Below are 26,451 nucleotides of genomic sequence, written 5' to 3'. Positions count from 1 at the left end.
ATAGAAGGCTAGAAAAAAATGCTAACCAAACAGTTTCTGGTCACCAGAGTATATATGGCTATGCATTAATGGCTACCAATGACATTCTTCAAAATATCTCCTTTTGTGTTAAACAGAAGAAAGAAACTCATGCAGGTTTTTAGCGAGTGAACTGATCCATCAAAAGAACCCAACGGAGTAAATATTTCTTTCAAAATTTTCTATTATTTAGAGTTTATTCATTTCATGAACCTGAGCTAATGTGAACTCACATGGACGTGAACAAATGTATTTTGATTAACATCAACAAAGATTAATAAATATGGTAATAAATTTATTGCTTATTGTTAGTTAATTCATATGGAACATTACTGTAAAATGCAATTCTGAATATAAATACATACACAATTTGTGTAAATAAAAATTCAGTAAAAAAAAAGCAGCAGTTTGACGAATCCAACAGAATCAGCTGATGTGTGAGGATCCCAATCTGACCATCAATTCATTATGATTGAGTTAAGTGTGTGTGTGTGTAACAGCACCAGAGGTGTTTGTCTCGTTCGTGGACGGAGGTGTGGGATATTCGTTCGCTGTGGACTGGTGGGCTCTCGGCATCACTGCATACGAGCTCCTGCACGGATCGGTGTGCTTATCAACTCAAACCAGAGCTACAAACACATAATCCAGAGCAAATTGCACCATTACTATTATTATTATTATTATTATTATTATTACAGCAACTCTGGTTTCTGTCTGGCATCTTTCTGGCGTCTGTCTGGCGTCTCTCTGGCGTCTCTCTGATGTCTGATGTCTGTCTGGTTTCTGTCTGGCGTCTGTCTGGTGTCTGTCTGGCGTCTGTCTGATGTCTGTCTGGTTTCTGTCTGGCGTCTGTCTGGTTTCTGTCTGGCATCTCTCTGGCATCTTTCTGGTGTCTGTCTGGCGTCTCTCTGATGTCTGATGTCTGTCTGGCATCTCTCTGGTGTCTCTCTGGTGTCTGTCTGGTGTCTGATGTCTGTCTCGCATCTCTCTGGTTTCTCCCTGATGTCTGTCTGGTTTCTGTCTGGCGCCTCTCTGGCGTCTCTCTGGCATCTTTCTGGTGTCTGTCTGGTTTCTGTCTGGCGTCTGTCTGGTGTCTCTCTGGTTTCTGTCTGGTGTCTCTCTGATGTCTGTCTGGCGTCTGTCTGGCATCTCTCTGGTGTCTCTCTGGCGTCTGTCTGGCGTCTGTCTGGTGTCTCTCTGGCGTCTCTCTGGCGTCTCTCTGGTGTCTCTCTGGCGTCTGTCTGGCGTCTGTCTGGCGTCTCTCTGGCGTCTCTCTGGCGTCTGTCTGGCGTCTGTCTGGTGTCTCTCTGGCGTCTCTCTGGTGTCTCTCTGGCGTCTGTCTGGCGTCTGTCTGGCGTCTGTCTGGTGTCTCTCTGGCGTCTCTCTGGCGTCTGTCTGGCGTCTGTCTGGCGTCTCTCTGGCGTCTCTCTGGCGTCTGTCTGGTGTCTTTCTGGCGTCTGTCTGGCGTCTCTCTGGTGTCTCTCTGGCGTCTGTCTGGCGTCTGTCTGGTGACTCTCTGGTGTCTCTCTGGCGTCTGTCTGGCGTCTCTCTGGTGTTGGTCTGGTTTCTGTCTGGCATCTCTCTGGCGTCTGTCTGGTGTCTCTCTGGCGTCTGTCTGGTGTCTCTCTGGCGTCTGTCTGGTGTCTCTCTGGCGTCTGTCTGGTTTCTCTCTGGTGTCTCTCTGGTGTTGGTCTGGTTTCTCTCTGGTGTCTCTCTGGTGTTGGTCTGGTTTCTGTCTGGTGTCTCTCTGGCATCTGTCTGGCGTCTGTCTGGTGTCTCTCTGGTGTTGGTCTGGTTTCTGTCTGGCGTCTCTCTGATGTCTGTCTGGCGTCTCTCTGGTGTCTCTCTGGCATCTGTCTGGCGTCTGTCTGGTGTCTCTCTGGTGTCTCTCTGGTGTTGGTCTGGTTTCTGTCTGGCGTCTCTCTGGTGTCTCTCTGGTGTTGGTCTGGTTTCTCTCTGGTGTCTCTCTGGTGTTGGTCTGGTTTCTGTCTGGCGTCTGTCTGGTGTCTCTCTGGTGTCTCTCTGGCATCTGTCTGGCGTCTGTCTGGCGTCTGTCTGGTGTCTCTCTGGTGTCGGTCTGGTTTCTCTCTGGTGTCTCTCTGGTGCTGGTCTGGTTTCTGTCTGGCGTCTCTCTGGTGTCTCTCTGGTGTTGGTCTGGTTTCTGTCTGGTGTCTCTCTGGCATCTGTCTGGCGTCTGTCTGGTGTCTCTCTGGCATCTCTCTGGTGTCTGTCTGGTGTCTCTCTGGTGTCTCTCTGGCGTCTGTCTGGCGTCTCTCTGGTGTTGGTCTGGTTTCTGTCTGGCGTCTCTCTGGTGTCTCTCTGGTGTTGGTCTGGTTTCTGTCTGGTGTCTCTCTGGCATCTGTCTGGCGTCTGTCTGGTGTCTCTCTGGCATCTCTCTGGTGTCTGTCTGGTGTCTCTCTGGCGTCTGTCTGGCGTCTCTCTGGTGTCTCTCTGGCATCTGTCTGGCGTCTGTCTGGCGTCTCTCTGGCATTTGTCTGGTATTTCAGCGTCCATTTGAGATCCGCTCCAGTACAGCAGCGGCTGAGGTCCTCTGCATCATCCACAGTCAGCAGCTGCACTTCTCTTGCATCTGGAGCCCAGGAATGAAGCATCTGATCCGCAGTGTGAGTTTCTGCATCAGAACTTGAGTGCTGAAATGTTCACTCACGTTCATGAAAACACAAGAACACTTGTGCATTCTGGAGCTCTGGGTACATAAATAACACAAGAGAATAGAGAAATATCAGAGGGAATCAGTAGAATCATTAGTGCTTTTTTATTATTCCTCATCTTTAATGGATTGTAGCTTTGACATGTTCCATTTTTTTACATAAAGAACACATGTGCCTCTATGCAGATTGAATGATTATGGGGAATTAATCAAATAAAGTTTATAAGCTTACTTCATCCTGAAATCTTGCATGCCATTAACATTTCAAGATTGTTTCTTCCTGGCAATTTACTTTTCCCACAACCTTTCTTGAGGAAAGAATAAATCAATATATAAATGCATTTATTGAGTGCAGCTCCTAACCAGAGACCCCTCAAGTCGCCCGTCGAGTCTGTCTGAGGTCCAGGCGTCTCCGTATCTGGCAGATGTGGATTGGGATGCCGTGCTGCAGAAATCCGTCTCACCTGGATTCGTTCCAAACGTAAGTGGTCTTTAGCCTGGCTTCCCTCACTGAGAAACATCACGAGTCACGAGCTGCTGGATCTCTCTGTCTGTCACAGAAGCGCCGTCTGAACTGTGACCCCACATTTGAGCTTGAGGAGATGATTCTGGAGTCCCGTCCACTGCACAAGAAGAAGAAACGCCTGGCCAAGAGCAGAAACCAACCCTCCAACCCGCTGGTGCGTTCATCACACACACACACACACACACACACATTCACTCACAGCCACAAAAACCACCAAACTACAGCAGCCAGCGAAGTACAAACCCTGATTCACTGATTTTTCTAGCTCTTACTAGAAGATTCATGGCAGAAATGGTGATTTCTGCCATGAAAATCACCATTGTTCCAGTTCAATGAATCACTTGTTCCAGTTCACAAAAAACACATCATGCCAAGAGAAGTCAACTTTATTTCTGTAGGGCTATATAAATACAGAAAATAAACAAGAAGAAAAACTCTACAAAGATTTAGTCATTTAAGTAATCACTTTCACTTGTGACACGGCTCTACAGAAGACTGTAAACCCTCTTATATATGATCTTCTCTAGAGCTGCTCAAGGGTCCACATCTACGTTTCAGTTTTTATTAAGATACATTGAAGCTTAAAAAAAAACACTTAATTGAAAAGAAAAACAACTCACAGGAAGGTAGTTTTTCTTTTTATTTATAATTATTATGAATTTAATTTTGTTGAGTTTCTCAAAAAAAAACAGACTTTCTATCTTAATTGTTCTTTTCCAGGAAGTGTATCTTGAATTAAGAATCTTTAGACATTTGCACTGGATAACAAAACTTAACAAATACTTAAGAAAAGATTCATATTTTGCAGTGCATGCAACATTTATAGTTCTGACTTCACTTATTTGAGGCTTTCTGCTGATTTCATTCGTAAAAGTGTGAATTTAGACCTGCATTGTAATCATGTTCAATTATTCATCTGGAGTCGGTGACAGAACAGAGGACGATGATCAGTGAATCATGATTTAAATCACACAGATCATCATCAGACGTTTTAAAGGTAATCTGTGTCCTTTCTGAAGCTTGAAAACTGTCCAGTGTGAGACATCAGACCGAAGAAAGAAAGTCATTCGGTTCAAAGTGAATGATTCTGAGTATTTAAAGACATTACCTTGAGTATGATGGTCTCGTTATTAATACATCAGTTTGATGTATGAAATATGTCTGTTTCTCAGCCGACGCACGTGCAAAGAAGTTTAGACTCGCTGGCAGAAGATTTCATTGCCTTCAACAGAGAAAAGTACGTCTGTCTGATTTAAAGTCTTGATCAGTTTGTAACTGATGTTATCTTTGTTAAATAAATGTGAACACAATCATAGCATCTCTCTGTCTGTCAGGATGAAGCCGCAGCGGCGTTCGGTTTCTGATAAACCAGCTGCAAATAAACACTGTGAAGGACAAAACAACAGCAACATGATGATGATGAAGATGATGAAGAAGCACAGCAGCTCTGAGCTTCACTGACCAACGATCCACTCAGTTTCAGCCGTCTGTGAAGAGTTAATGATATTTCTCAAAGCTTTTAAATAAAGGATGCCTTCACAAAGAGTCTTTGGTTCATATAAAACAAAATCAAATGGCAGACAAATGTGCAAGTGTCAGAAATAAAACAGTTTTAAGTTATTCCATGTCCCTTTTTTTAATTATCATGGTTGATTAAAATAAAAAGATTATTGATTAATAAAAAGGAATGTAAACTAAAGGTCAAAGGTCTTTTTGTTTTTGCATCTTTCTGACCTGATCATTTGAGTGAATGTTTGTGAAGGAAAAACACTCACATCTGGACACTGTACCGCTGAAGATAAAAGAACAAGAGATACACAAAAGACTCAATTACAGTCCCATGATGCTTTGCAATGTAGTGTCACATGTTTGGCTGGGGAGCCACACTGCTCTTCTTGAAGTTCAGGAAGTTGCGTTTCTTCTTGCGTGAGTGAGATGTTTGCGTGTGCTGCTGGGCTGCAGGAGGAACGCAGTGGAAAACAAACAGCCCCTCCGCAGACACCAGACTGTCCTGAGCACCGCCCAGAGACCCCGCCCCCTCAGCTGCTGCCACGCCCCCAGGACACACCCCTTCACTACCATCCCTCATAGAGACAAGACTGTCCTGAGCCACACCAACAGGCCACGCCTCCTCACCACCCCTCGTCTCAGGCCACGCCTCCTCGCCACCCCTCATCTCCGGCCACGCCTCCTCGCCGCCCCTCGTCTCAGGCCACGCCTCCTCACCTCCCCTCGTCTCGGGCCACGCCTCCTCGCCACCCCTTGTCTCGGGCCACGCCCCATCGCCGCCCCTCGTCTCAGGCCACGCCTCCTCACCTCCCCTCGTCTCAGGCTCTAACATGGTCTCCTCGGAAGGTTCTGGCACAGGAAGTTCTCGTCTGCGGCGGCGTCTACGCTGAGTCTCTTCAGCGACTCCAGAACGTCCAGCTCCAGACAACAGCTTGTCGAGGAGCTTCTGACGCTTCTTGAGGAACCTGAGGAACACACATACACACACATACACGCACACACTCAACATATGGCATGATGGGAGTGATCCGTGACAGCTGGATGAAGCGGGTGTGTGACAATCTGAGTTCGCAGGGAATGTTCTCAGTGTTTCTTCTTCTTGTAGTCAGTGTCTATGTTAATGCCTCAAACACTGGTTTGTGTTTCTAATGATGATGAGACTGACCTGTCTCTGTCTCGAGGAGTGTCAGACAGATTTCTGCTCAGCACGTCATGTCTCAGTCTGTCTGCCAGAGATGAGCAGCTTCCTGATTCCCTTCGGGTCAAAATCAACAGTAATCATGATCATAAGTCATCAGATATGAGACACACTCAGCTTCAGCTGTAAGCAGCTCTACAGAAGACAACACAGTCATGATTCAGATCAGACAGATTCATTTCAGACACACACCTGTGTGTGCTGCATGTGTGTGTGTGTGTGTTACCCTGCTCTGGGTCCTAGTGCATCTACGAGTGACAGCAGTTCTCCTTCAGGTACTGTAGGAAGCAGGAGCCGCAGGACTTTGTGGAGATCAGGAACAGACATCAGAGACTGTTTGACCAACGCTGCTGTAAACTCCAGATCCTGAAACACACACACACACACACACACATTTGTTTTATTGAAAAGTGTGTTCATCCCATAGGTGTAATGGTTTTTATTCTGTAGAAACTGTATATTCTATGTCCCTTCACCAACCCTACACCTAACCCTAACCCTCACAGGAAACTTTGTGCATTTTTACTTCCTCAAAAAAACTCATTCTGTATGATTTATAAGTGTTTTGAAAAATGGGGACATGGGTTATGTCCTCATAAGAACCCTCTCCTTGTAATACCTGTGTCATACCCATGTCATTATACAGAGTTGTGTCCTGATATGATACACACACACACACACACACACACACACGTAACATGTTTGCTTGTATGAAATCCACAGATGAAATCTATAATAAATGACAAAGCACTTAATGAAATGGTTACATAAAAGTATATAATTAAATGAATAATTAATTATATACCATGAAAACAGAATGTCAAATTCTAAAATATCAAAATTGTTCATAACATTAAATTTCACAAATCTGCCATGTCAAAACTGTGTTCCATATTAAATACAGCATCCCTAATTTGAAATTGCTGTGAAATAAGTGGATTCATTCAACTTATGAAATGATTTAATTACTGACCATTTTAATTATTCAGATAATTGATACGTTTAATTTTCCTCCAGAGGTCACATTTGTAGGCTGTGTACGTCATCAAGGATGTCTTATTTAAGAAAATTAACCGTAATTAAGTTGATTGATAGTACTTGTGAAGTGTAAAATAATTAATTTATTTTTTTTACTTTACAATTTAACAGTAACTTCACTGAAATGAGATTGACCTACGCTCTCAATGTCAAATGCAGAAATGTTAATCCATGCATTTATGACCTCAAGGTTAGATTATTGTAATGCTTTATTGGGTGGTTGTTCTGCACGCTTAGTAAACAAACTACAGCTAGTCCAAAATGCAGCAGCAAGAGTTCTTACTAGAACCAGGAAGTATGACCATATTAGCCCGGTCCTGTCCACACTGCACTGCCTCCCTATCAAACATCGTATAGATTGACATCCATGATGAGGAGACTCACAATTATCCTAAATAATTATTCAAGTCCGTGAGAATGTGTGATGACGAGCTGAGAACAGAACAGACGGACGGACGGCTGACCTGCTCGCAGTACGTCTGCAGTCTCTTCAGCTGAAGCTGATCTTGTTGATGCTCGAGTGTCTGATTCCTCCGCAGCACTCTGAGACACACGCACACACACACACACACACACACGGTCAGTATCTCCACATGAATCTACACATGATGATGATGATGAAGAGTGTGTCTGCACCTCATGGTTTGTTTACAGCTGATATTAAGATCTGTCTCAGTGTAAATGGGATCTCAGTCTAGATGTTAATATTACTTTTCAAACTCAAATTTGACCAGTCTACACATTCATAAAACTGACTTTATGAGGACATGAACAGTCTTTAAGGGTTGGTTCACCCAAGAATGAAATTCATCCATCTTCTACTCACCCTCGAAGCATCCGAGGTGTGTGTGACTTTCAGGATAATCCAATCAGAGTTATATTAAATATTATAATATTGTCCTTGCTCTTCAAAGTCTTTCAATGGGGGGTGAGCAGGTGTTCATGGTCATCAGTTCAGAAGACGTGAAATAAAGTGCGAGGATCTGTAATAAAACATCTGGGGGGTGAATAAAGGCCCCCTGTAGAGAATCCATGTTTTTGTAAGATATTAATCCAGATATCAAATGTAATAAACACTGTTTTCCTCACCTCTGCTGACTCGCTCCGCTTAGAATATGTTTTTATTTACTTTTTTTTTTTTTTACCAACTTTTGCTTTCTCTTTTTACACACATTACCTCTGCACTGATCATTTACGACAAAGAAACACTTTTGGACATTGGACACCGCTTCACTGACCTGTTTCAGGACACTTTAGGGAAGTCAGACAGGGGGAAGTCGTGGCCTAATGGTTAGAGGGTTGAACTCCCAATCAAAGGGTTGTGAGTTCTAGTCTCGGGCCGGACGGAATTGTAGGTGGGGGTAGTGACTTAGGTGCCCTTGAGCAAGGCATCGAACCCCCAACTGCTCCCCGGGCACCACAGCATAAATGATGAACACTGCTCCGGGTGTGTGTTCACAGTGTGTGTGTGTGTGTTCACTGCTCTGTGTGTGTGCATTTCGGATGGGTTAAATGCAGAGCACAAATTCTGAGTATGGGTCACTTTCAGTCACTTTCACTGAGGAAAAGAGCACACAGCCCTCCTTTACCGAGCATTCTGCTGGCCAATGTCCAGTCTCTGGAGGATAAGATGGACGATCTTAGAGCCAGGATAAGTTTCCAATGGGACATTAGGGACTGTAACATCCTTTGTTTGTCTGAAACATGGCTCACGCCCTCTGTTCCGGACACTGCTGTAACGCCGTCTGAAAACTTTTCTGTTTTACAGATGGACAGGACAGCCGAGGCCGGCAAATCCAAAGGCGGAGGAGTTTGTTTCATGATTAACAAGAAATGGTGTGACCCCAGGAATATCTCCACTCTGTCGCGCTCCTTCTCGCCTCATCAGGAACATTTATCTATTATTCGCAGCCCATTCTATCTGCCGCTCAGCGGCAACACCAACAAAAACATCGTATAGATTTTAAAATATTGCTTATTACTTATAAAGCCCTGAATGGTTTAGCACCTCAGTATTGGAATGAGCTCCTTTTACATTATACTCCTCTACGTCCGCTACGTTCTCAAAACTCAGGCAATTTGATAATACCTAGAATATCAAAATCAACTGCGGGCGGCAGATCCTTTTCCTATTTGGCACCTAAACTCTGGAATAACCTACCTAACATTGTTCGGGAGGCAGACACACTCTTGCAGTTTAAATCTAGATTAAAGACCCATCTCTTTAACCTGGCATACACATAACATACTAATATGCTTTTAATATCCAAATCCGTTAAAGGATTTTTAGGCTGCATTAATTAGGTAAACCGGAACCATGAACACTTCCCATAACACCCAATGTACTTTCTACATCATTAGAAGAATGGCATCTACGCTAATATTTGTCTGTTTCTCTCTTATTCCGAGGTCACTGAGCCACCAGATCCAGTCTGTGTCCAGATCAGAGGGTCACTGCAGTCACCCGGATCCAGTACGTATCCAGACCAGATGGTGGATCATCACCTAGAAAGGACCTCTACATCCCTGAAAGACAGCGGAGACCAGGACAACTAGAGCCCAGATACAGATCCCCTGTAAAGACCTTGTCTCAGAGGACCACCAGGACAAGACCACAGGAAACAGATGATTCTTCTGCACAATCTGACTTTGCTGCAGCCTGGAATTGAACTACTGGTTTCGTCTGGTCAGAGGAGAACTGACCCCAACTGAGCCTGGTTTCTCCCAAGGTTTTTTTCTCCATTCTGTCACCGATGGAGTTTCGGTTCCTTGCCGCTGTCGCCTCTGGCTTGCTTAGTTGGGGTCACTTCATCTACAGCGATATCATTGACTTGATTGCAAATAAATGCACAGACACTATTTAACTGAACAGAGATGACATCACTGAATTCAATGATGAACTGCCTTTATCATTCTGCATTATTGACACACTGTTTTCCAAATGAATGTTGTTCAGTTGCTTTGACGCAATGTATTTTGTTTAAAGCACTATATAAATAAAGGTGACTTGACCTGACACCGGAATATAAACATAGGCTCGTTCAGGATCCCCCGGTGCAGAGGGTGGTGAAAAGTTCATCTGATGTCAGCGAGTTCACGGATGTAGCATTAAGCTTTGTAAGCATGCTAGCCTAACAAGCTATGGATACAATAACTATGAGGACCTTCTCAAATCAGAAACCGTGGGTGGACAGATCAATCCGTGCAGCAGTAAACAAACGCACTGCTGCTTACAACACCGGTCTTCTGTCAGGAAACATGAGCGAGTACAAAGCATCGTGCTATGCTCTCCGATACGCAGTAAATGCCACCAAACACAGATACAGGAGAGTCACATTTCCAGCTAAATGACTCCAAACGCATGTGGCAAGGACTGAGGACCAACTGTGACTTTGGAAATAAATCCTCTGCAGAGGTGAGAGCAGATCTGTCGCTGGCTGACGAGCTAAACACTTTCTATGGCCACTTTGAAAGCAATCTAAGCAGAGTGAGTCTGCCGATCAGCGCGTCAGGAAGCAGCAGTCATGTAAGGAAAGCTGCTGGACCTGATGGGATTTCTGGCCGTGTTCTGCGGTCCTGAGCTGATCAGCTCGCTGGTTTGTTTACATCCATTTTTAATGAGTCTCTTGCTACATCGGTGGTTCCCACCTCATTCAAAAAATCGGTCATCATCCCTGTGCCTAAGAACAATAAACCCTCTTGTCTGAATGACTATCGTCCAGTTGCCTTCACATCAATAGTCATGAAGGTCTTTGAGGGACTGGTTAAAAACGTCATCTGCTCCTCCATACCGTATACTTTGGACCCTCTTCAGTTTGCCCAAACAGATCCACTGATGATGCCATCTCTCACATCCTGCACTCTTCTCTCACACACATCGACAGCAATAACAGGAACTATGTAAGGCTGCTATTTATTGACTATAGCTCAGCTTTTAATACTATAGTACCCATAAAGCTAGCTTCTAAATTCATAGACCTCGGACTGAATTCTTCACTCTACGTCTGGATCCTTGATTTCCTCACCGGCAGACCTCAAGTGGTGAAACTAGGCCAGTACACCTCCAGCTCCATCACCCTGAACGTAGGAGTCCCACAGGGCTGTGTCCTGAGTCCCCTGCTCTACTCTCTCTACACACATGACTGCGTGTCTTCGCACAGCTCCACATCCATTATCAAATTTGCTGATGATACTGTGGTTCTGGGCCTCATTCACAACAATAATGAGACCGCATACTTGGATGAGGTAGAGAAATTAACATCATGGTGCCAGGACAACTGTCTCTCTCTGAATGTGAGCAAAACTAAAGAGCTGATTGTGGACTTCAGGAAGAGACAGCAGCAGCCCTATACTCCTCTCATGATCAGCGGGACACCTGTGGAGAGGGTGAGCAGCTTCAAGTACCTTGGTGTAAACATCTCGGAGGACCTGACTTGGACTACTCACATTCAAACACAGGTTAATAAAGCCAGGCAAAGACTGTACCATCTGCGACAGCTGAGGAAATTCAGGGTCTCACCAGCAATCCTGAAAACTTTCTATTCTGGGGCCATAGAAAGTGTATTGACTCAGTGTATCTCAGTGTGGTATGGGAACAGCTCCAGTCAAGACTGCAAAGCCCTGCAGAGAGTTGTGCGCTTATCAGGGTCTGCTCTCCCCTCTCTGCAGGACATCTACCTCAAACACTGCAGAAGTAGAGCTGTTAAAATCATCAAGGACTCCATCCACCCCAGTAATCATATTTTCACTTTGCTGCCATCTGGTAAACACTTACTCCTAAACTCTAAACCAGCCTCTTAACATCCTCATGCCTCCACTTAATGTTCACTTTATCAGTAAGATCTTCATCATTCACTGCCTCACATAGACACACTGACAGTGTCACCCTGTTTGCACATTTGCCACTTGTACATCCCTGTGTATCTTAATATTTAAGACTACAGTTTACTTTCATGCACATTATTTTATGTTCTATATTTAATTCTACAATCTTTTTATATTTTATTCTTATATTTTTATTGTTTACTTTTATTTCATTCTTACATAGCTATATTTATGTATATTTTCATCTGTGTTGTTTTCTTTAATAATTGCACTGTCCATGGAGCGGACCGGACTCACATTTCACTGCTGGTTATATATGCTATATATAATTATTTATAAATATTGTATATATAAATATTTGACGAATAAAAATCTTGAATCTTACAGGGTGCCTTTATTCACCCCCAGGAGTCGTGTGAGGGACGTTGTATTACAGATCTGTGCACTTTATTTCACGTCTTCTCAACTGTTGACAACAAACACCCGCTCACCCCCATAAAAGACTGGGAAGAGAGAGGACAATATTTCATATAACTCTGAATGGATTATTCTGAAAGAGGAAAGTCACACACACCTTGGATGCTTCGATGGGGAGTAGAAGATGGATGAATTACAATTTTTGGCTGAACCTAACCTTTAAAGAAAACAAACAAACAAAAAAGCAGCTTATAATGCTAGTCTCAGTAGTTTATGCAGTGACTCCTGTCATGTTACACTGATGATCAGCAGTGACTCCGCCCACTCAGCTGTCAATCATCCGCTGTCAGGGAGCATGACATTGATAGAGTTATTGATGATTGGTCCATCAATCCTTCTCACAGACAGAGATTCTTACTGTGTGTTTGCCCTGAGCGACGTGAGTCTCTGTCTGTCTGTCATTCATCTGTATGTAGAATCTGATTCTGACTCTACACAACCTGCTTAACAAGAATAATGATGAATTTTACAACAGATGAATTAATCTGATGTAACAGAGTCAGCTGAGACGGATGTTAACAGCAGGAGTGAACCGGGCAACACACAAATAATCAGTATAATGGTGAGCTGCACCTGTCAATCACCCGCTGCCTCCTGAAGAGCGCCTCCTGCAGGACAGCCGCGACTCCACCGTCCACCATGAACACATCCTCCTCTTCATCATCATCCTTATCATCTGAGCTCACACAGCCCCGCCCATCCACTGACTCCTCCCACTGAAGCCGGAGCTCCGCCTCCTCAAGAGCCTCGACAGAGACAGAGATGGTTTCACTCGTGACACTCGACAGGAACATCAGAATCAAAACGAGAATAATGAAAGTCCAGGCAAGCAAAAGAGAGATCCTAAAAGACTATAAAGGCTAAACAGGTGATTTTATGTGAATAAAAACCTAAATTAAATCGGTTCATCATGTAAAGCAATCTTCTAAAATTTGAGTTAAAGAGCTTGATTCATGAGGATTAATTTTACAGTGCTTTTATGATCTTAGGGTTAGTGAATATTTTTGGTTACTTGGGCTCGAGGAAGGACAGAATCTGCGCAGCTTTCATTAAATATCTTCAGTTGAGTTTACATACATGATGCATGCTGGGAAGTTCTCAGGAAATTTGAAAAGTAGATTGTAACTCTTGTCAAAATTAGGGTTTCAATCAATTATAATTCTACAAGATCTTGTCTATCATCTCTAAAAATATCTTGGCGAAATTCACTTATTGCAGAAAAACAGGGATTTATTGCAGCGAGCAGAAAAGACTGTTTCTCTCATGTTAAGAACACGCTGCTTTCTCTTAACAACTCAAAAACAGCTAACCTATCAAAATAAATCAAGCAACATGTATAATAGAGGTGTATCAACCCGCCAGTCCTGCACGCAAAGTTTTATTTAATGAATTAATTTTAATATCATGATATGGCGGAGCCATTAACATTCAGAGAGAGAAAAGAGGAGTGTGATGACAGTCTGTAATATGCACATGTTTTCTACAAGCTACACTATTAGTGCCGTCCAAACACAGGAGTGATCAGACGTTCAGAGACTGTGCGCATCATGACAGACAGAGAACGGTCCTCTTCTGGGTAATGTCAGTCTGTTTGTGTAATGATGGAGTATAGTGCTTCTGACAGACAGAGATCGTTCACTAGAAGAAGCTTTTCTCAAAATTACATTCCGGAAAATCATAACTATGAGCCAACTTCAGACAGCCATAACTTTTGTTATGTTCAAGCTTTCAAAGGGTTTGAACTCAGCTTTCATATGGTATCTAAACTAAAAAGGTAGAATTTCACCATGTTTTCTAGATCACACATGAACTCAAGTCTTATGGGATTGGAACGACATGAGGGTGAATGAATGATAACAGAACTATAATTTCTGTGTGAACAAACCTCTTTGAAGAACTGATCGCATCAATCTGGATGAGATCCAGCATTCTAGTAGAATATTAACATCTGTTCTGCTGATTTATAGCACTTTAAAAACTACTAAAGCACAACTGAACAACACACAGAAGATAAAACTGCACAAACACTGACGTGCAGGAAAGGTCAGAGTGTGTGTGTGTGTGTGTGTGTGTGTGCGCTCACCAGCCGGTGTGTGTTGATGGTGTGTGTGATGTCAGTGTGAAGTATCTCTGGTCTCAGGAGTGTTTGTAGATGCAGTAGGGCTGTGTGAGTCTCCGTCACTTTAGTTTTCTTCTCTGCATGTTCCCACTGCAGCGACGCCACAAACACGGCCACACACTCCTGACACACACGCAGCTGCTGCTCCTGAAACACACTCGCCTCGTGCCACGCCTCACACACACACACACACACACACACACACACACACAGGTGTTTCACTCTCGCTCCGAGTGTGTGCTGCTCATGTGATCTGTGTGATGTCTCTCACCCGCTGCGGCGTGTCGCTCCGTGTGTCGCTCTGCTGCAGCCGCTCCTGCAGACGCCTCTGGAAACACTGCAGCTCTGTGACCTCTGACCTCTGCAGGTGCAGATCAGGCATCAGACACACACTCACACACACACACACTGCTCTACACAGCGCTCACCTCCGTCTCCTCCTCTGTAGGGGTCACGGTGGGGTCACTGGGGTCAGTGTCGTGCTGTTTGAGCTCACAGACAGCGTGTGGAAGAGCGAGACAGCGATCCAGACGACACGCAGCCTTCACACACTCCAGCTGCAGACGCACACTCTGCTCACACGAGAGAGAGCGCACACACGCACACACGCAGCTGACACACACACACACACACACACACGTCTCGTGTGTTACCACTCAGATGAACTAAACTGCATCAGTCCAGGGTTACTGTAGTAAACTAAAGCCACAAACCACTGTTTGTTATAAACATTTACTGTCTCAAAATACAGTTACTTAAATACAGTTATTTACCTACTTTCAACTTAAACCCTTATGTTACCAAATTTTATTAAGTCTATCTAATAAAATAAAACTGAAATAAAAATGCAAAAGTACAGAAATGTCTAATTCCTAATAAAAACAGTACTGATGTGTGAAGCAGACCTGCAGTATTGTGAGAAGGCGTCTCTGATGCTGCGCTGCTGATCAAGCTCCTGCTGCTGATGCTGTCGGATGCAGCTCTGAGCGGATCGCAGCTCGTGGGACGCTGCCTTCCCCAAACACTGCAGACGCTCCTGAATCTGCTCCGTCTGCGGCAGCAGCTGCGCAGCTCCTGGACACCACGCAGACACATGCACCTTCAGCTCCGCCAGTGACGCCTGCAGCACACACAGACTCATCTGCACACACACACACACACACACACACAGGAGTCACACCACAGACACACACCTCACTCCTGCAGCACGCTCATATCCCACAGTACCTTGCGTGTCCTGCCTGCCGTCTCTTCATCCAGGTGATTGATGAGTTCTGAGAGTTCATTGCTCTGGTACATCAGGATTTCGGTCCATTTCTGCAGGTACTGCTCCACCGTGACATCAGAGGAAGCACTCACCGCCTGCAGCTGATGCCAGTGTTCACACACCTGCTCCAGCGACAAATACAGAGACACGATCACAACCACAGACCTCCGAACGATCAACACGATCAACCTCTGCTGTCACACTCAGTCTCTCATGTCTTCTGTCTCTGACTGAGAGTTCAGAGTGTTTTACACTTCCCACACTTGCTACATCATTAGAAGAATGGCATCTACGCTAATATTAGTCTGTTTCTCTCATTCCGAGGTCACCGTAGCCACCAGATCCAGTCTGTATCCAGATCAGATGGTGGATCAGCTCTAATCTCTCCTGATTGTGATGAAGTAAAGGTCAGAATACGGTCAGTAATATCTCCAGATGAACTCTTCCTGGACTGAAGCAGCTCAGCTTTACTGGATTCTCCATCAATCATGTTTTAGAGTCTCAAATCTGATCCTCAGGATCTTTTGAGGAGCTTTACTTTCACTGTTCCTCAGCGGAGGAATGATCTTCACAAGCCTCCAGAACATCTCACATCTTCTGAGGAGCCTTGATTTCTCCAGCTCTCAATCACTGTGTTATATGTGCGGATCATTTACACATTACTGGAGATATAGAGCACAGACTCATATTCAGATCAGTTTATATCAGTATCTGCTCTACTGTTAGAATCATCTCAGTGGTTTACATCACAAGCAGCAGAATTCACTGCATCAAATTGCATATTCTTGCTCAATTGGAGGTGCTTTTCATCATTTTCACTATATCATACTTTATGAGTGTGTGGGATTAAAAATGTATAAAATGTTAAAACTAGGTTCCAATGTAATAGCATATGAACTGAAAACGTTTGGATATACATTTTGAGGTAAATCAGGAAAATCAGGTGTCTGAGATAATGTCCTTTTGTCTTTGTGCTCTTCCTTGCCATTTGGTTTTTTTAAGCTCAAGACACAGCTGTGCCTTTTGTCTCTGATACTGTCAGGCACCTCTGTATTTAAATGACACTGTTACGCTGATAAGATCAAGGCTGGGAAGTTGCCAGTGTCTGGAATCTTCCTGATTGCATTTGCATGCTTTGTTTAAATGGTCTCCACCTCTACTGTATGGATCCCTCCCACTTGAATGTATAAAAACTACAATGTCTTAAGGACAAATTAGACTGTTGATGACTGCAGCGCCACGCAGAGCGTTCTTAATAAAAGAATCCTGCTGAAGATTACCCAAGAGTCTCCTGGTCTTCGTTTCTGAGTTCCCAACAAGTGTCTTATTTAATGTCAGACTTAACAGGTTTATACCTTAACACAGCTCAAACACACACACACACACACACACCTTCTCAGACAGCAGCTGTCGTCTATTCTTGATGATGTCACAGCGGATGGCGCTGCGCTCACGACTCACGCTTTCTTCTAAATTCTGTTTGACCCGCAGAATCTCCAGATGAACATCCAAACACTGTTGGGAGAAACCACACTCCCTAAACACACACACACACACACAATAAATATCTGTTCTAAAGGAAAGAAAAAGTGTATAGTGAGACACAAGTGATAAGAGTACAGTAATATTGTAGATCATGTGTGTGTGTGTGTGTGTGTGTGTGTGTGAGGGAGAATAAAATGATTTTCGGGACTCCCGCACAATATAAATATCTTAACCATAAAATGTCTAAACATATAAATTGTTACTTATATGTGGCACAAAAGCAGCAAGCACAACTAATTTTAATGTTTTCAGACATTGCTAAAAAGAACATTATTTTGTGTTTGGTGTAATGAAATGTGTTTATGCAGTTTAAGTTTAAAAAACCCATTATTTTCCACAAACTGTACATTATGGTTTCTCCTCTTCTGAAATGCATAGATTTTGACAAAGCTCATCGGTCTGAAAAGCGAGGTGTGCTCTGATTGGCCAGATATCCAGTGTGTTGTGATTGGCCGAATGTGTGATAGAATTGTTACGCTCCTCACTAATACTGTGATGTGTGTCCCGGCGCGACGAGACAAAACCAGTACAACCCAGTACACACGAGCGTTTACTGCTTCCAGTGGGGACATAATGATGATTATTATGATTTACACATTGTGTATCACACTGCATAAACATAAAACCATGTCTGTATTTGTAATCGGAGGAACAACAAACTACAAGCACTACTCTACACTGCTCAAAACTCATGTTTCAATCATCAGTGGCTAATTCTTGAAAAAGTACTAACAGACTGAGTCAGAAGCACCAGACTGTCCTCACATTACTCTTACACGTGATCATCAGCCGCGTCTCCAGTGTGGGGTCAGTGTGAGTCAGGGATTAAAGCGGCCGGCGGGGCTCATAGTCTCGGGTCAGTAGCACCGAGGGCAGAATAGTGCTGTGTTTCCACAGTCAGGGCCTGAAGCTCCGCTGCGCGTCACTAAAACACGCTCTTTACACGCCTCTCAGAACAACGTCACGCAACCCCAGCATTTCACCAACAAAGAGAAGTTATCAGAAAACTAAGAAATAAGTCACAGTGTGCGATCACACATGCTTTGTTAAATATTCATATTCAAAAGCATCGATGTAGAATAAGTGATACATTGATCATAATGATTTAATTTATCAGGACTCAAAATTAATCACACATAAATACACTATTTTTATTTATTTATTTTTAACGCTCATGAAAATAGTCTGCTTATTCAGTCGAGTGTGTTTCTGTTTATTAGCCACAGTAGCCGTCACATTTAGAATGAATGATAATATCTCTGTTTTTATAAAAGCTCCCGAACAAAAAAACATTATTATATTTTTATGATACTGAGGAGCTAAACTCTCGAGATGAGGCTTGTGTGAGATAATATAAGTTACTAAATAAATACACGATTGTGATAGAGAATAAGAAGCTGATGTCTGATTTACCATGTTTACTATGGTAATGTAATTGTTGATCTTTTGCATCGTTTATAAATGTTTCTGCCTTGTTTAGTGATTATGATCCACATCGGATCAAGTTATTTCAAACACTTGCTGCTAACTAAGAGTGAGTTTTGAGCTTAACTTATTTTAAAACGTCTTTAATGCTGGTGTTAAAGCGGTTATCTTTCTGAAATGATCTGCGCTGACGCTCTCCAGACACTGAGAAACTCCTCTTTGTTCATAACTCCTCCTCTAGCCCCAGCTGGCCCGCTTTGGCCCAAGGTTTTCGTCGGGCCAGAAAACCCTGGCCGTTGGCCCCGAGGAAGCCCCGGAAGTGACAGTGGAAACACGACTGGTCCTGGCGCACACTAGCACGCCCGGTTTACGCTCGACAGTGGAAACACGGCTATTTAGCAGACACTTATCCAACACAACTTGCAAAGTCGGAAATGCCCCACTTTGTAGAAACAGACACCAGCATTGTACTCTACTCTCGCAGGAAACACTTATCTTCGTAAAATGCGCTGAATATTTGGGTTGAACTGTTCTGGATACAGCTGTTGTGAATTAACCACTGATTTCTAGTCGTGTGCTCTTTTGGAAGACCAAACAAGTAGCTTCACTTTCCGAGTGAAACACCCATCGTCTCCAGGACACGACGGAGGCAACACAGAGAATAACTTACGACTTCTTTCTTTGCGTGAACATTTGGGCGGTGCTTTGCAGATCTTCCCACTCAGTAACGTAGAGATGTGGGCCGTGTTAGAACAAGGTGTTTTAGGAGAACATGGTTGACTTAACTTTTATAAGGAATATTTCTTTGGATTTGAGACTTTAGTCTTCGCAACGTTACAGATCTTCTTTATGCACCAAGAGCTTGTAACACTCCAAAGAGAAAGAAAAACTTGAAATCACATTATATAACCCCTTTAAAAAGATGTACATATGCAAGCATAGGCAGATTCTATTCACAACACATTTAAAGCATTGCGCAAATGTAACCAATCACACGCATAGCTAGTGATTTCTGGTAAGCAGTGTCCAATCAGAGGAGATTAAGTTAGAATCCAATTACAGCAGTGCTGAAATTTGCATGCTCACAAATCCTCTCATTTTAACAGACGAAGTGTAGACATTTAGAAAGACATGGTGTTGTATGTAATGTGTGATGGTGAGGTTGTAGCGTGTCAGATGTACCCGTGTGTTTGTGCATCTCTGATGCGTTGCACGCTGCTGCTGAACGCCTCACTCGTCACGGCCTGAAGACTCTGGAAACTCTGCAGCAGGAAGCGGCGCTGCACGTGTCGTTCAGCCAGCAGCGCTCTCTGATTGGCCAGAAGGACATCAAGCACCTCCTCCAGAGCATCCTGGGTGGAGCCACAGCACACATTTATAACATTCCCAGAATGTTAGAAATGAAATGGTTTCTGACTTGACTTAGACATTGTTGAACTGTTATTTGTATTTATTAAATGCATATTCTCATAAAACCAGATGCATGGAAATCAAAGTCAGGTCTCTTGTTCAACTAAACTAAAAAGAGTGCAAACAGAAGATGATTTAGTGTTCTTCACGGTGCAGGTGCTTCGAAACCACTGCAGCAGCTATGAGCTCACGCCACGCATACAGCGAACAAGCTTTAACTTAGAAACCCCAGAGCAGTGGGATCAGACATCACACCTGACGGCTGTAGTACTGCATCAGGAGTTGGTCTGCAGTGCTTTTCTCCAGCTCTCCGGTCCGAGCCGCCTCCTCCAGCTCCTCACCGAAGATCTTGTGCAGCTCAAAGCGCCGGCGCAGCGCCTGCTGTCTGTGAGCCTGTGCAGACGCGTGTTCATGCCGGACCAGGAGCCGCTTCTGCAGGCGCTTCAGCTCTTCCTTATGCAGCTTCTCCAGTAGAGAACGAACCTCCAGCACGTCCTGTTAACATCCCACACACATCATGATCTTACTGAACATTTGCCAGTTTCACCAAAAAAGTAACTTGATTCAATAGGAAACATATATGTTCTTGTTTTAACCATAAAGTCAATTCAGATCCATTTGTGGGAAGAGATGATTGTTGACCTGCAGCGGTGCGTGCTGGAACAGTTGTTCTGCGTGTGCTGTTTCACTCATGTGTTTGCGCTGCTGTGTTTCCATCTCCTCCTGCGTCTCCAGGTTACACTGAGCAGCGAGCGCAGCCATCCGCGCCACATGCTCCTCCTGGACCTTCCCTTCCATCCCCACGATCTGCCCATTAATGACCCCCAGAACACGCCTCTCGCCCGGGTCACTCAGACGCCCCGCCGCCCGAACACCCGCCAGCAGCACAGACAGCAGCCCCTTAAACATCTGCACTCGCACTCGCTCCACCCACACCGCCGCACGCAACACACTCGACATCTGCAGACTGACAGAGACACCTTTATACTCACACACACACACACACATACACACTCACTCACTCACTCACACACACACCGCCGCACGCAACACACTCGACATCTGCAGACTGACAGAGACACCTTTATACTCTCTCACACACACACACACACTCACTCACACACACACACACCGCCGCACGCAACACACTCGACATCTGCAGACTGACAGAGAGACACCTTTATACTCTCTCTCACACACACACACACACACACACACTCACTCACTCACACACACACCGCCGCACGCAACACACTCGACATCTGCAGACTGACAGAGAGACACCTTTATACTCTCTCTCACACATACACACACACACACACACTCACTCACTCACACACACACCGCCGCACGCAACACACTCGACATCTGCAGACTGACAGAGAGACACCTTTATACTCTCTCTCTCTAACACACACACACACACTCTGAAAGACACACACTCGCATGCACTCTCACGCGCACACACACACACACTCTGAAACACACACACTCGCATGCACTCTCACGCGCACACACACACACACACTGAAACACACACACTCGCATGCACTCACGCACACACACACACTCTGAAACACACACTCGCATGCACTTTCACACACACACACACACACTCGCATGCACGCTCACGCACACACACACACTCTGAAACACACACACTCGCATGCACACACACACACACTCGCATGCACACACACACACTCGCATGCACGCTCACGCACACACACACTCACACATGCACTTTCTGCATTTTTACTTTCTCAAAAAAAACTCATTCTGTATGATTTACAAGCTTTGGTATCCATGGTGACCTCATTTTAATCCTCATGAGTCTGTGTGTATTCAGGTTTAGTTTTCCACCAGGATATATAATCCTATACACACACACACACTCACCTGTCAAGCACTGGAATCATGTTTTGTGGATCTTCCAACATCACAATATCCACAAACTTATCTTCAAACGCTGCCTCCTCATTGGCTGCAGCAGTGATGTCACACTCGCATGGCCCCGCCTCTTCATTGATGGTGTGTCTCTAGAAATGAAGGAACAGCAGAGTCATTCCCAGGGGCACTGCATCCACGCATGCACTGACGGGCCACACACACACTCAGCGCTGAGACTGGACTGAACTGACCGTGTGTGTGCTGCGCTGCAGGTACTTCACACTGACCACAGCCAGACACAGCAACAGAAGAGTCAGGAGGAACGAGATGGTGAACCCCACGAGGAGAAGAGAGCGATCCGCACCAGCCTGCCACACACACACACACACACAGATCACAAACACACACCAGCAACAGCAGCTGGTTACATGGGAGTGTGTGTGTGTGTGTGAGAGAGAGAGAGTGTTTGTGTACCTGTTCAGTTGGGTTTACCCTCACAGTGAAATTGGCGATGACTGGACCAAACAGATGAATGTCATTCTAAAATACAATTGATCAGATTTATCAAATTCCATACACAAAACAACAATGATAGGAACATCAAGGTCCAAGTCATCACATCCACACACACACACACACACACACACACACACACACACACACCCCAGCATGCACAGTGAGTAACAGACAGACGGATACACACAGGAGTGGATGTGGATACCTGAGTGGCGTTGGAGAAGGTCAGAAACGCAGGGAGACTGAGAATCTCTGTTGAGAGTTGAGAGTCTCCGTTTCCTTTCGCACTCATCCTGTACAAAACCACATACTGAGAGCCAGCTACACACACACACACACACACACACACACACACACAGTGAGAATATGTTTGTGTTCTACATTGTGTGTTTGTCTGTTTTTTTCTAAAATATGATTTGGTCTATGACATATCTTTGTCTATATTTAAGTCTATGATGTGCTCATGTACATAGTAAGATAAATAATGCACTATAAAAAATATGTACGATTGAAATTGAACTCTATACTACTAAAGATGTTTCATTAAAATACTGTTGGATTTAACAATAGTGGTTTTATGTTACAATGCATGTTGTTAAATGAATGTTTATCATGTTATTTTACTATTGTGTTTGTGTTATCATTATGGTGTTTGACACAAAAAAAGACTACTGAATTTACGGGTTTAACATTATTATTTTTTTTGTAAATTACTATTTTAAAGAGTAAATTTACAGATTGATCTGAAAGTATGTAAACACATTCTACTGTATTTTTTCAGAGTGATGTTTGTACCACGCAGTGAGTCTGTGCTGAAGGTCTGGAAGCCTCTCTCCTGGACGCTGCCATTGGTCTGCAGCAGAGTGACCCCAGACACAGAGTCACGGATGCAGAGCTGCGAAAGGTCACGACCCTCCTGTGGATTACTGACCTCCAGACGCACCTGCACCTGCGCAGACACACTGCCCCCCGAGTCCACCTGCAGCACACACACTTACACACTCATATACATACACCAGCACACACACACTCATATACAATGCTGTGAAAAAGATTTTGCCCCCGTCCTGTGTTTTTCTTTTTTTGCATATTTTTCAGACTTGAATGATTCAGATCATCAAACAAATTGTAATATTAAACAGAGTATAATATTACAATTTGTTTGATGATCTGAATCTTTCAAGTATGATGCAATATGCTGTGAAAGGCAGAAAACCTTTTCACAGCACTGTATATAAAAATACACACACACATACACACAAATATATACACCAGCACACAGTGCAAAAACACACACACTCATATACATACACCAACACACACACAACATTACTCTTAAACGGAGCCTTTGTCTAGTGGAGTTCCACAAGGATCCGTTCTCAGCCCAGTCTTGTTTTCATTATATGTGTTACCCTTAGATTTTCATAAGCATTCACTGGAATAAACTACCTCTACATCTCAGACTGGCTCTGTCATTAGGCCATTTTAAATTAAAGTGCATTTACAGGTGCATCTCAAAATATTAGAATATAATGGAAAAAAGTTATTTTTGTAATTTAATTTAAAAAATATACTATAATCTAGATTCACTGCACACAAGTACTGATATATTTCACTAGTTTTTGTGTTTTACTTCTGATGGTTACGTCTTACAGCTTAGGAAAGTTTAAAATTCAGTATCTCAAAAATTCTTAAATTCTAATTCCAAAAATAAAATTCCAAGTGGTTTGCTGACCATGATATTACTGTGCTTGATTGGCCAGGTCACCTGACCTGAACCTCACAGAGAATCTATGGAGTATTGTGAAGAGGAAGAGAAGTAACTGACTGTGCTTCAATAACTCCTCAGCAGTGCCACAGATCGTCTCCATGCCTCGCCGCACTGAAGCAGTAATTCATACAGGAGCCCAAACCCAGTACTGATTGCATAATTTAAACTTGCTTTGGAGAGCTTGGATATTTCTGTTTTGTAAATCTTTTTTTGATTGACCTTTGAGAAAATATTCACATTTTTTGAGATACTGAATTCTTTATTTTTCTAAGCTGTAAGTCATAACAATCAGAATTAAAACAAAAACTCTTAAAATATATCAGTTTGTGTGCAATGAATCTAGAATCTAAGAAAGTTTACAGTTCTGCACACTAAGGATTTTGATAACATGTTGTTGACCATTGCTTGTCTGAAAGTAAATACTGTGTATTTTTTGATGTAGAGATTGTACAGCAAATTTTTGTTTTGGTTGTGATTTATAAATAAATAAACACTCATTTATACACAAACACACACACAGCAGTCTATGATCATGGAGTCAATCACACCTGAGCACACTTATGGAAGGAGACTCCAAACGCTGAAGGCTTTGTCTCGCTCTAAATGAAACACACATCAGATCAGACTGAGATCAGCAAAAACAACAGAAATCTGAAAGATGGGTGATTGACAGATATCAGTGCAAATCTTACCCGCTGTGAAGCGTGTCTGGTGCTTCTCTTCCCCGCCCACTGACCAAATAAGGTGTAGGGGGCGTGGCCTGAGATGGCGTCCTCTGGGTACTGCTGTAAAGAACTGATTCTTCGCCTGATTACTGAGAGAGAAAAAAACAATAGAAACTACTGTCTGTTCTTTATTTCCCCCAAAAAAACAACTAACAGATATTTACTTTTAGATTTAAAAAGAACATGAAATTAGAAACCTTTTCTGCGCTGTGATTCCTCCTGATGATCATTAGATAATGCTGCATTGATTACAAGAGCTCGAGCGATAAGCAACAACGCGCTCCATACAAACATCTCCATACGCAGAACGTGTTCACAAGCCGACGCATTTAACATGAGCAGATCAAACGTTCCCACCGCGACGATTAATAAAGGAACAACTCATTAAATTCATGTTGTTCTCTGTTTTTTATGTCACCAGCAGCTCTTTGTTCTTCAACGCTGCAAAGTGTAAGTAAACATCTCATGAGTGACCGGGAAGAAGAAACGAGCTTTTCGCCGTATGTTTTTCCATTTCCGTTTTCCACAACTTTTCCAAAGATTGGAAACTGCGGGAAGCCCCGCCCTCACGCGCATTCAATTGGCTCAATGAGCAACATTCTTCAGGCGATGCCGCGCTTCGATTGGCTGCAAACTCTGCCAATCAAAAGTAACAGTACAGAAGACAGTAAGAGAACGAATGTCGTTATTTTGTATCGCGCCAACCGCCATAAAACATCAGAAGAAGAGGAAGAAAGCAGGCTTTACGCGCGTTAACCGTGCGTTTGAAATGCCTTTTTAAGCCTCGAGGGACTCGTGCTCGGAAATTGAGGCGTCAGAGACGCGGGGTCCGGTGCAAGTCTCGCGCTGATCGTGCCGTGTATGGCGAGTGGAATGTGACAGGATTACCTGCCGAAGTGAACTTTGACGTGTGAGAAGTAAGTTGCTAAATAATACATCATCAATTACTTTCTGAAATAATGAAGGCTAAAATGCCTGTAGTCTAAAATGTTTAAAAACATCTATTTTAGTTCCCCTCACTCCACAACAAAAACAATTCAATTAACCCTATTTATAAAAGAACAAGAATTACAAATATAAGAAGCTATAGCAATATAGACTTTTTAAACCGTTTAACTGATTATTAATCGGTCAAAATCAGCTGATCTGTGTTTGCTGCACTCAGAAACCGGTGACTCAGCAGAGCTTGTACGAGCTCTTGTCATCGTTAAATCTTTCTCAGACGTTTCCAAATGTCGAAATTGGTTAGCGCATCTATCTGTGCATGATGGTGTCCAGTGACTCTGGCGAGCGGAGCTTCTCAAAGTTAGGAATAATCAAAGGAGAGCTGCGGTCCTCGGTTGGGCAGGAAAAGGTTAAGCATGCGCTTGAGTGTAGAGACCGCGTGGGATGGATTTTTCTGTCCCGCTCCCGCAAAAATATATGTTATTTTCTCCCGCTCCCCGCGCAAACGATCAAGTTTCGTCCTGCTACCACCTGCAAAATCCTGCAGTAAAGTATACGTTTTTTTTAATCCATTGCA

At 43.6% G+C, this 26,451-nt stretch overlaps 2 protein-coding genes across 4 annotated transcripts in view; one reads left to right on the top strand and one right to left on the bottom strand.

Moving 5' to 3' along the window:
- Nucleotides 1-4,676, top strand: part of LOC127971281 (serine/threonine-protein kinase 32B-like) — a 6,512-nt gene extending 1,836 nt beyond the window's left edge. Inside the window, exons 5-10 of the mRNA XM_052574173.1 lie at nt 519-622; nt 2,526-2,642; nt 3,045-3,170; nt 3,250-3,369; nt 4,388-4,452; nt 4,550-4,676. Of these exons, the coding sequence (XP_052430133.1) occupies nt 519-622; nt 2,526-2,642; nt 3,045-3,170; nt 3,250-3,369; nt 4,388-4,452; nt 4,550-4,676 (659 nt within the window). The remainder of the gene's footprint in view (nt 1-518; nt 623-2,525; nt 2,643-3,044; nt 3,171-3,249; nt 3,370-4,387; nt 4,453-4,549) is intronic.
- LOC127971429 (limbin) lies at nt 3,586-25,795 on the bottom strand. 3 transcript variants are annotated; one of them, XM_052574430.1, is made up of 22 exons: nt 25,127-25,794; nt 24,897-25,018; nt 24,753-24,803; nt 23,229-23,412; nt 22,639-22,754; nt 22,392-22,457; nt 22,169-22,285; nt 21,927-22,066; nt 20,670-20,994; nt 20,283-20,522; nt 19,800-19,969; nt 17,040-17,184; nt 15,608-15,769; nt 15,286-15,521; nt 14,809-14,992; nt 14,652-14,741; nt 14,345-14,554; nt 12,835-13,007; nt 7,425-7,503; nt 6,149-6,288; nt 5,890-5,979; nt 3,586-5,689 (listed from the first exon to the last, which is right to left on the bottom strand). In XM_052574430.1, exons 1-22 carry the CDS (start codon nt 25,263-25,265, stop codon nt 5,077-5,079), a joined length of 3,792 nt encoding a protein of 1,263 aa, XP_052430390.1. In that variant the 5' UTR covers nt 25,266-25,794; the 3' UTR covers nt 3,586-5,076. The 3 variants fall into 3 exon arrangements, 2 of the variants coding, with proteins under 2 accessions (XP_052430390.1, XP_052430391.1); XR_008156849.1 differs by lacking the exon at nt 3,586-5,689 and having other exon boundaries at nt 12,846-13,007; nt 25,127-25,795; XM_052574431.1 differs by lacking the exons at nt 3,586-5,689; nt 5,890-5,979; nt 6,149-6,288; nt 7,425-7,503 and adding exons at nt 7,867-7,943; nt 12,359-12,418 and having other exon boundaries at nt 25,127-25,795.
- Nucleotides 25,796-26,451: the final 656 nt, after the last annotated feature.

Source organism: Carassius gibelio, chromosome B14 (genome assembly GCF_023724105.1).
Source record: "Carassius gibelio isolate Cgi1373 ecotype wild population from Czech Republic chromosome B14, carGib1.2-hapl.c, whole genome shotgun sequence".
NCBI classification, from domain to species: Eukaryota; Metazoa; Chordata; class Actinopteri; order Cypriniformes; family Cyprinidae; genus Carassius; species Carassius gibelio.
Note: the sequence above shows the minus strand (reverse complement) of the source record. Positions and strands in the feature narration are given on the sequence as shown.

Bases quoted from the DNA above. Each gene is read 5' to 3' on its own strand.
- LOC127971429 (XM_052574430.1), bottom strand. From the start codon at position 25,265: ATGTTAAATGCGTCGGCTTGTGAACACGTTCTGCGTATGGAGATGTTT. The intron at 25,019-25,126 runs GTTTCTAATTTC...TTTCTCTCTCAG, and splicing joins GGAATCACAGCGCAGAAAAG to TAATCAGGCGAAGAATCAGT. The intron at 15,770-17,039 runs GTGTGTGTGTGT...TCGCTGGAGCAG, and splicing joins GACAGCTGCTGTCTGAGAAG to GTGTGTGAACACTGGCATCA.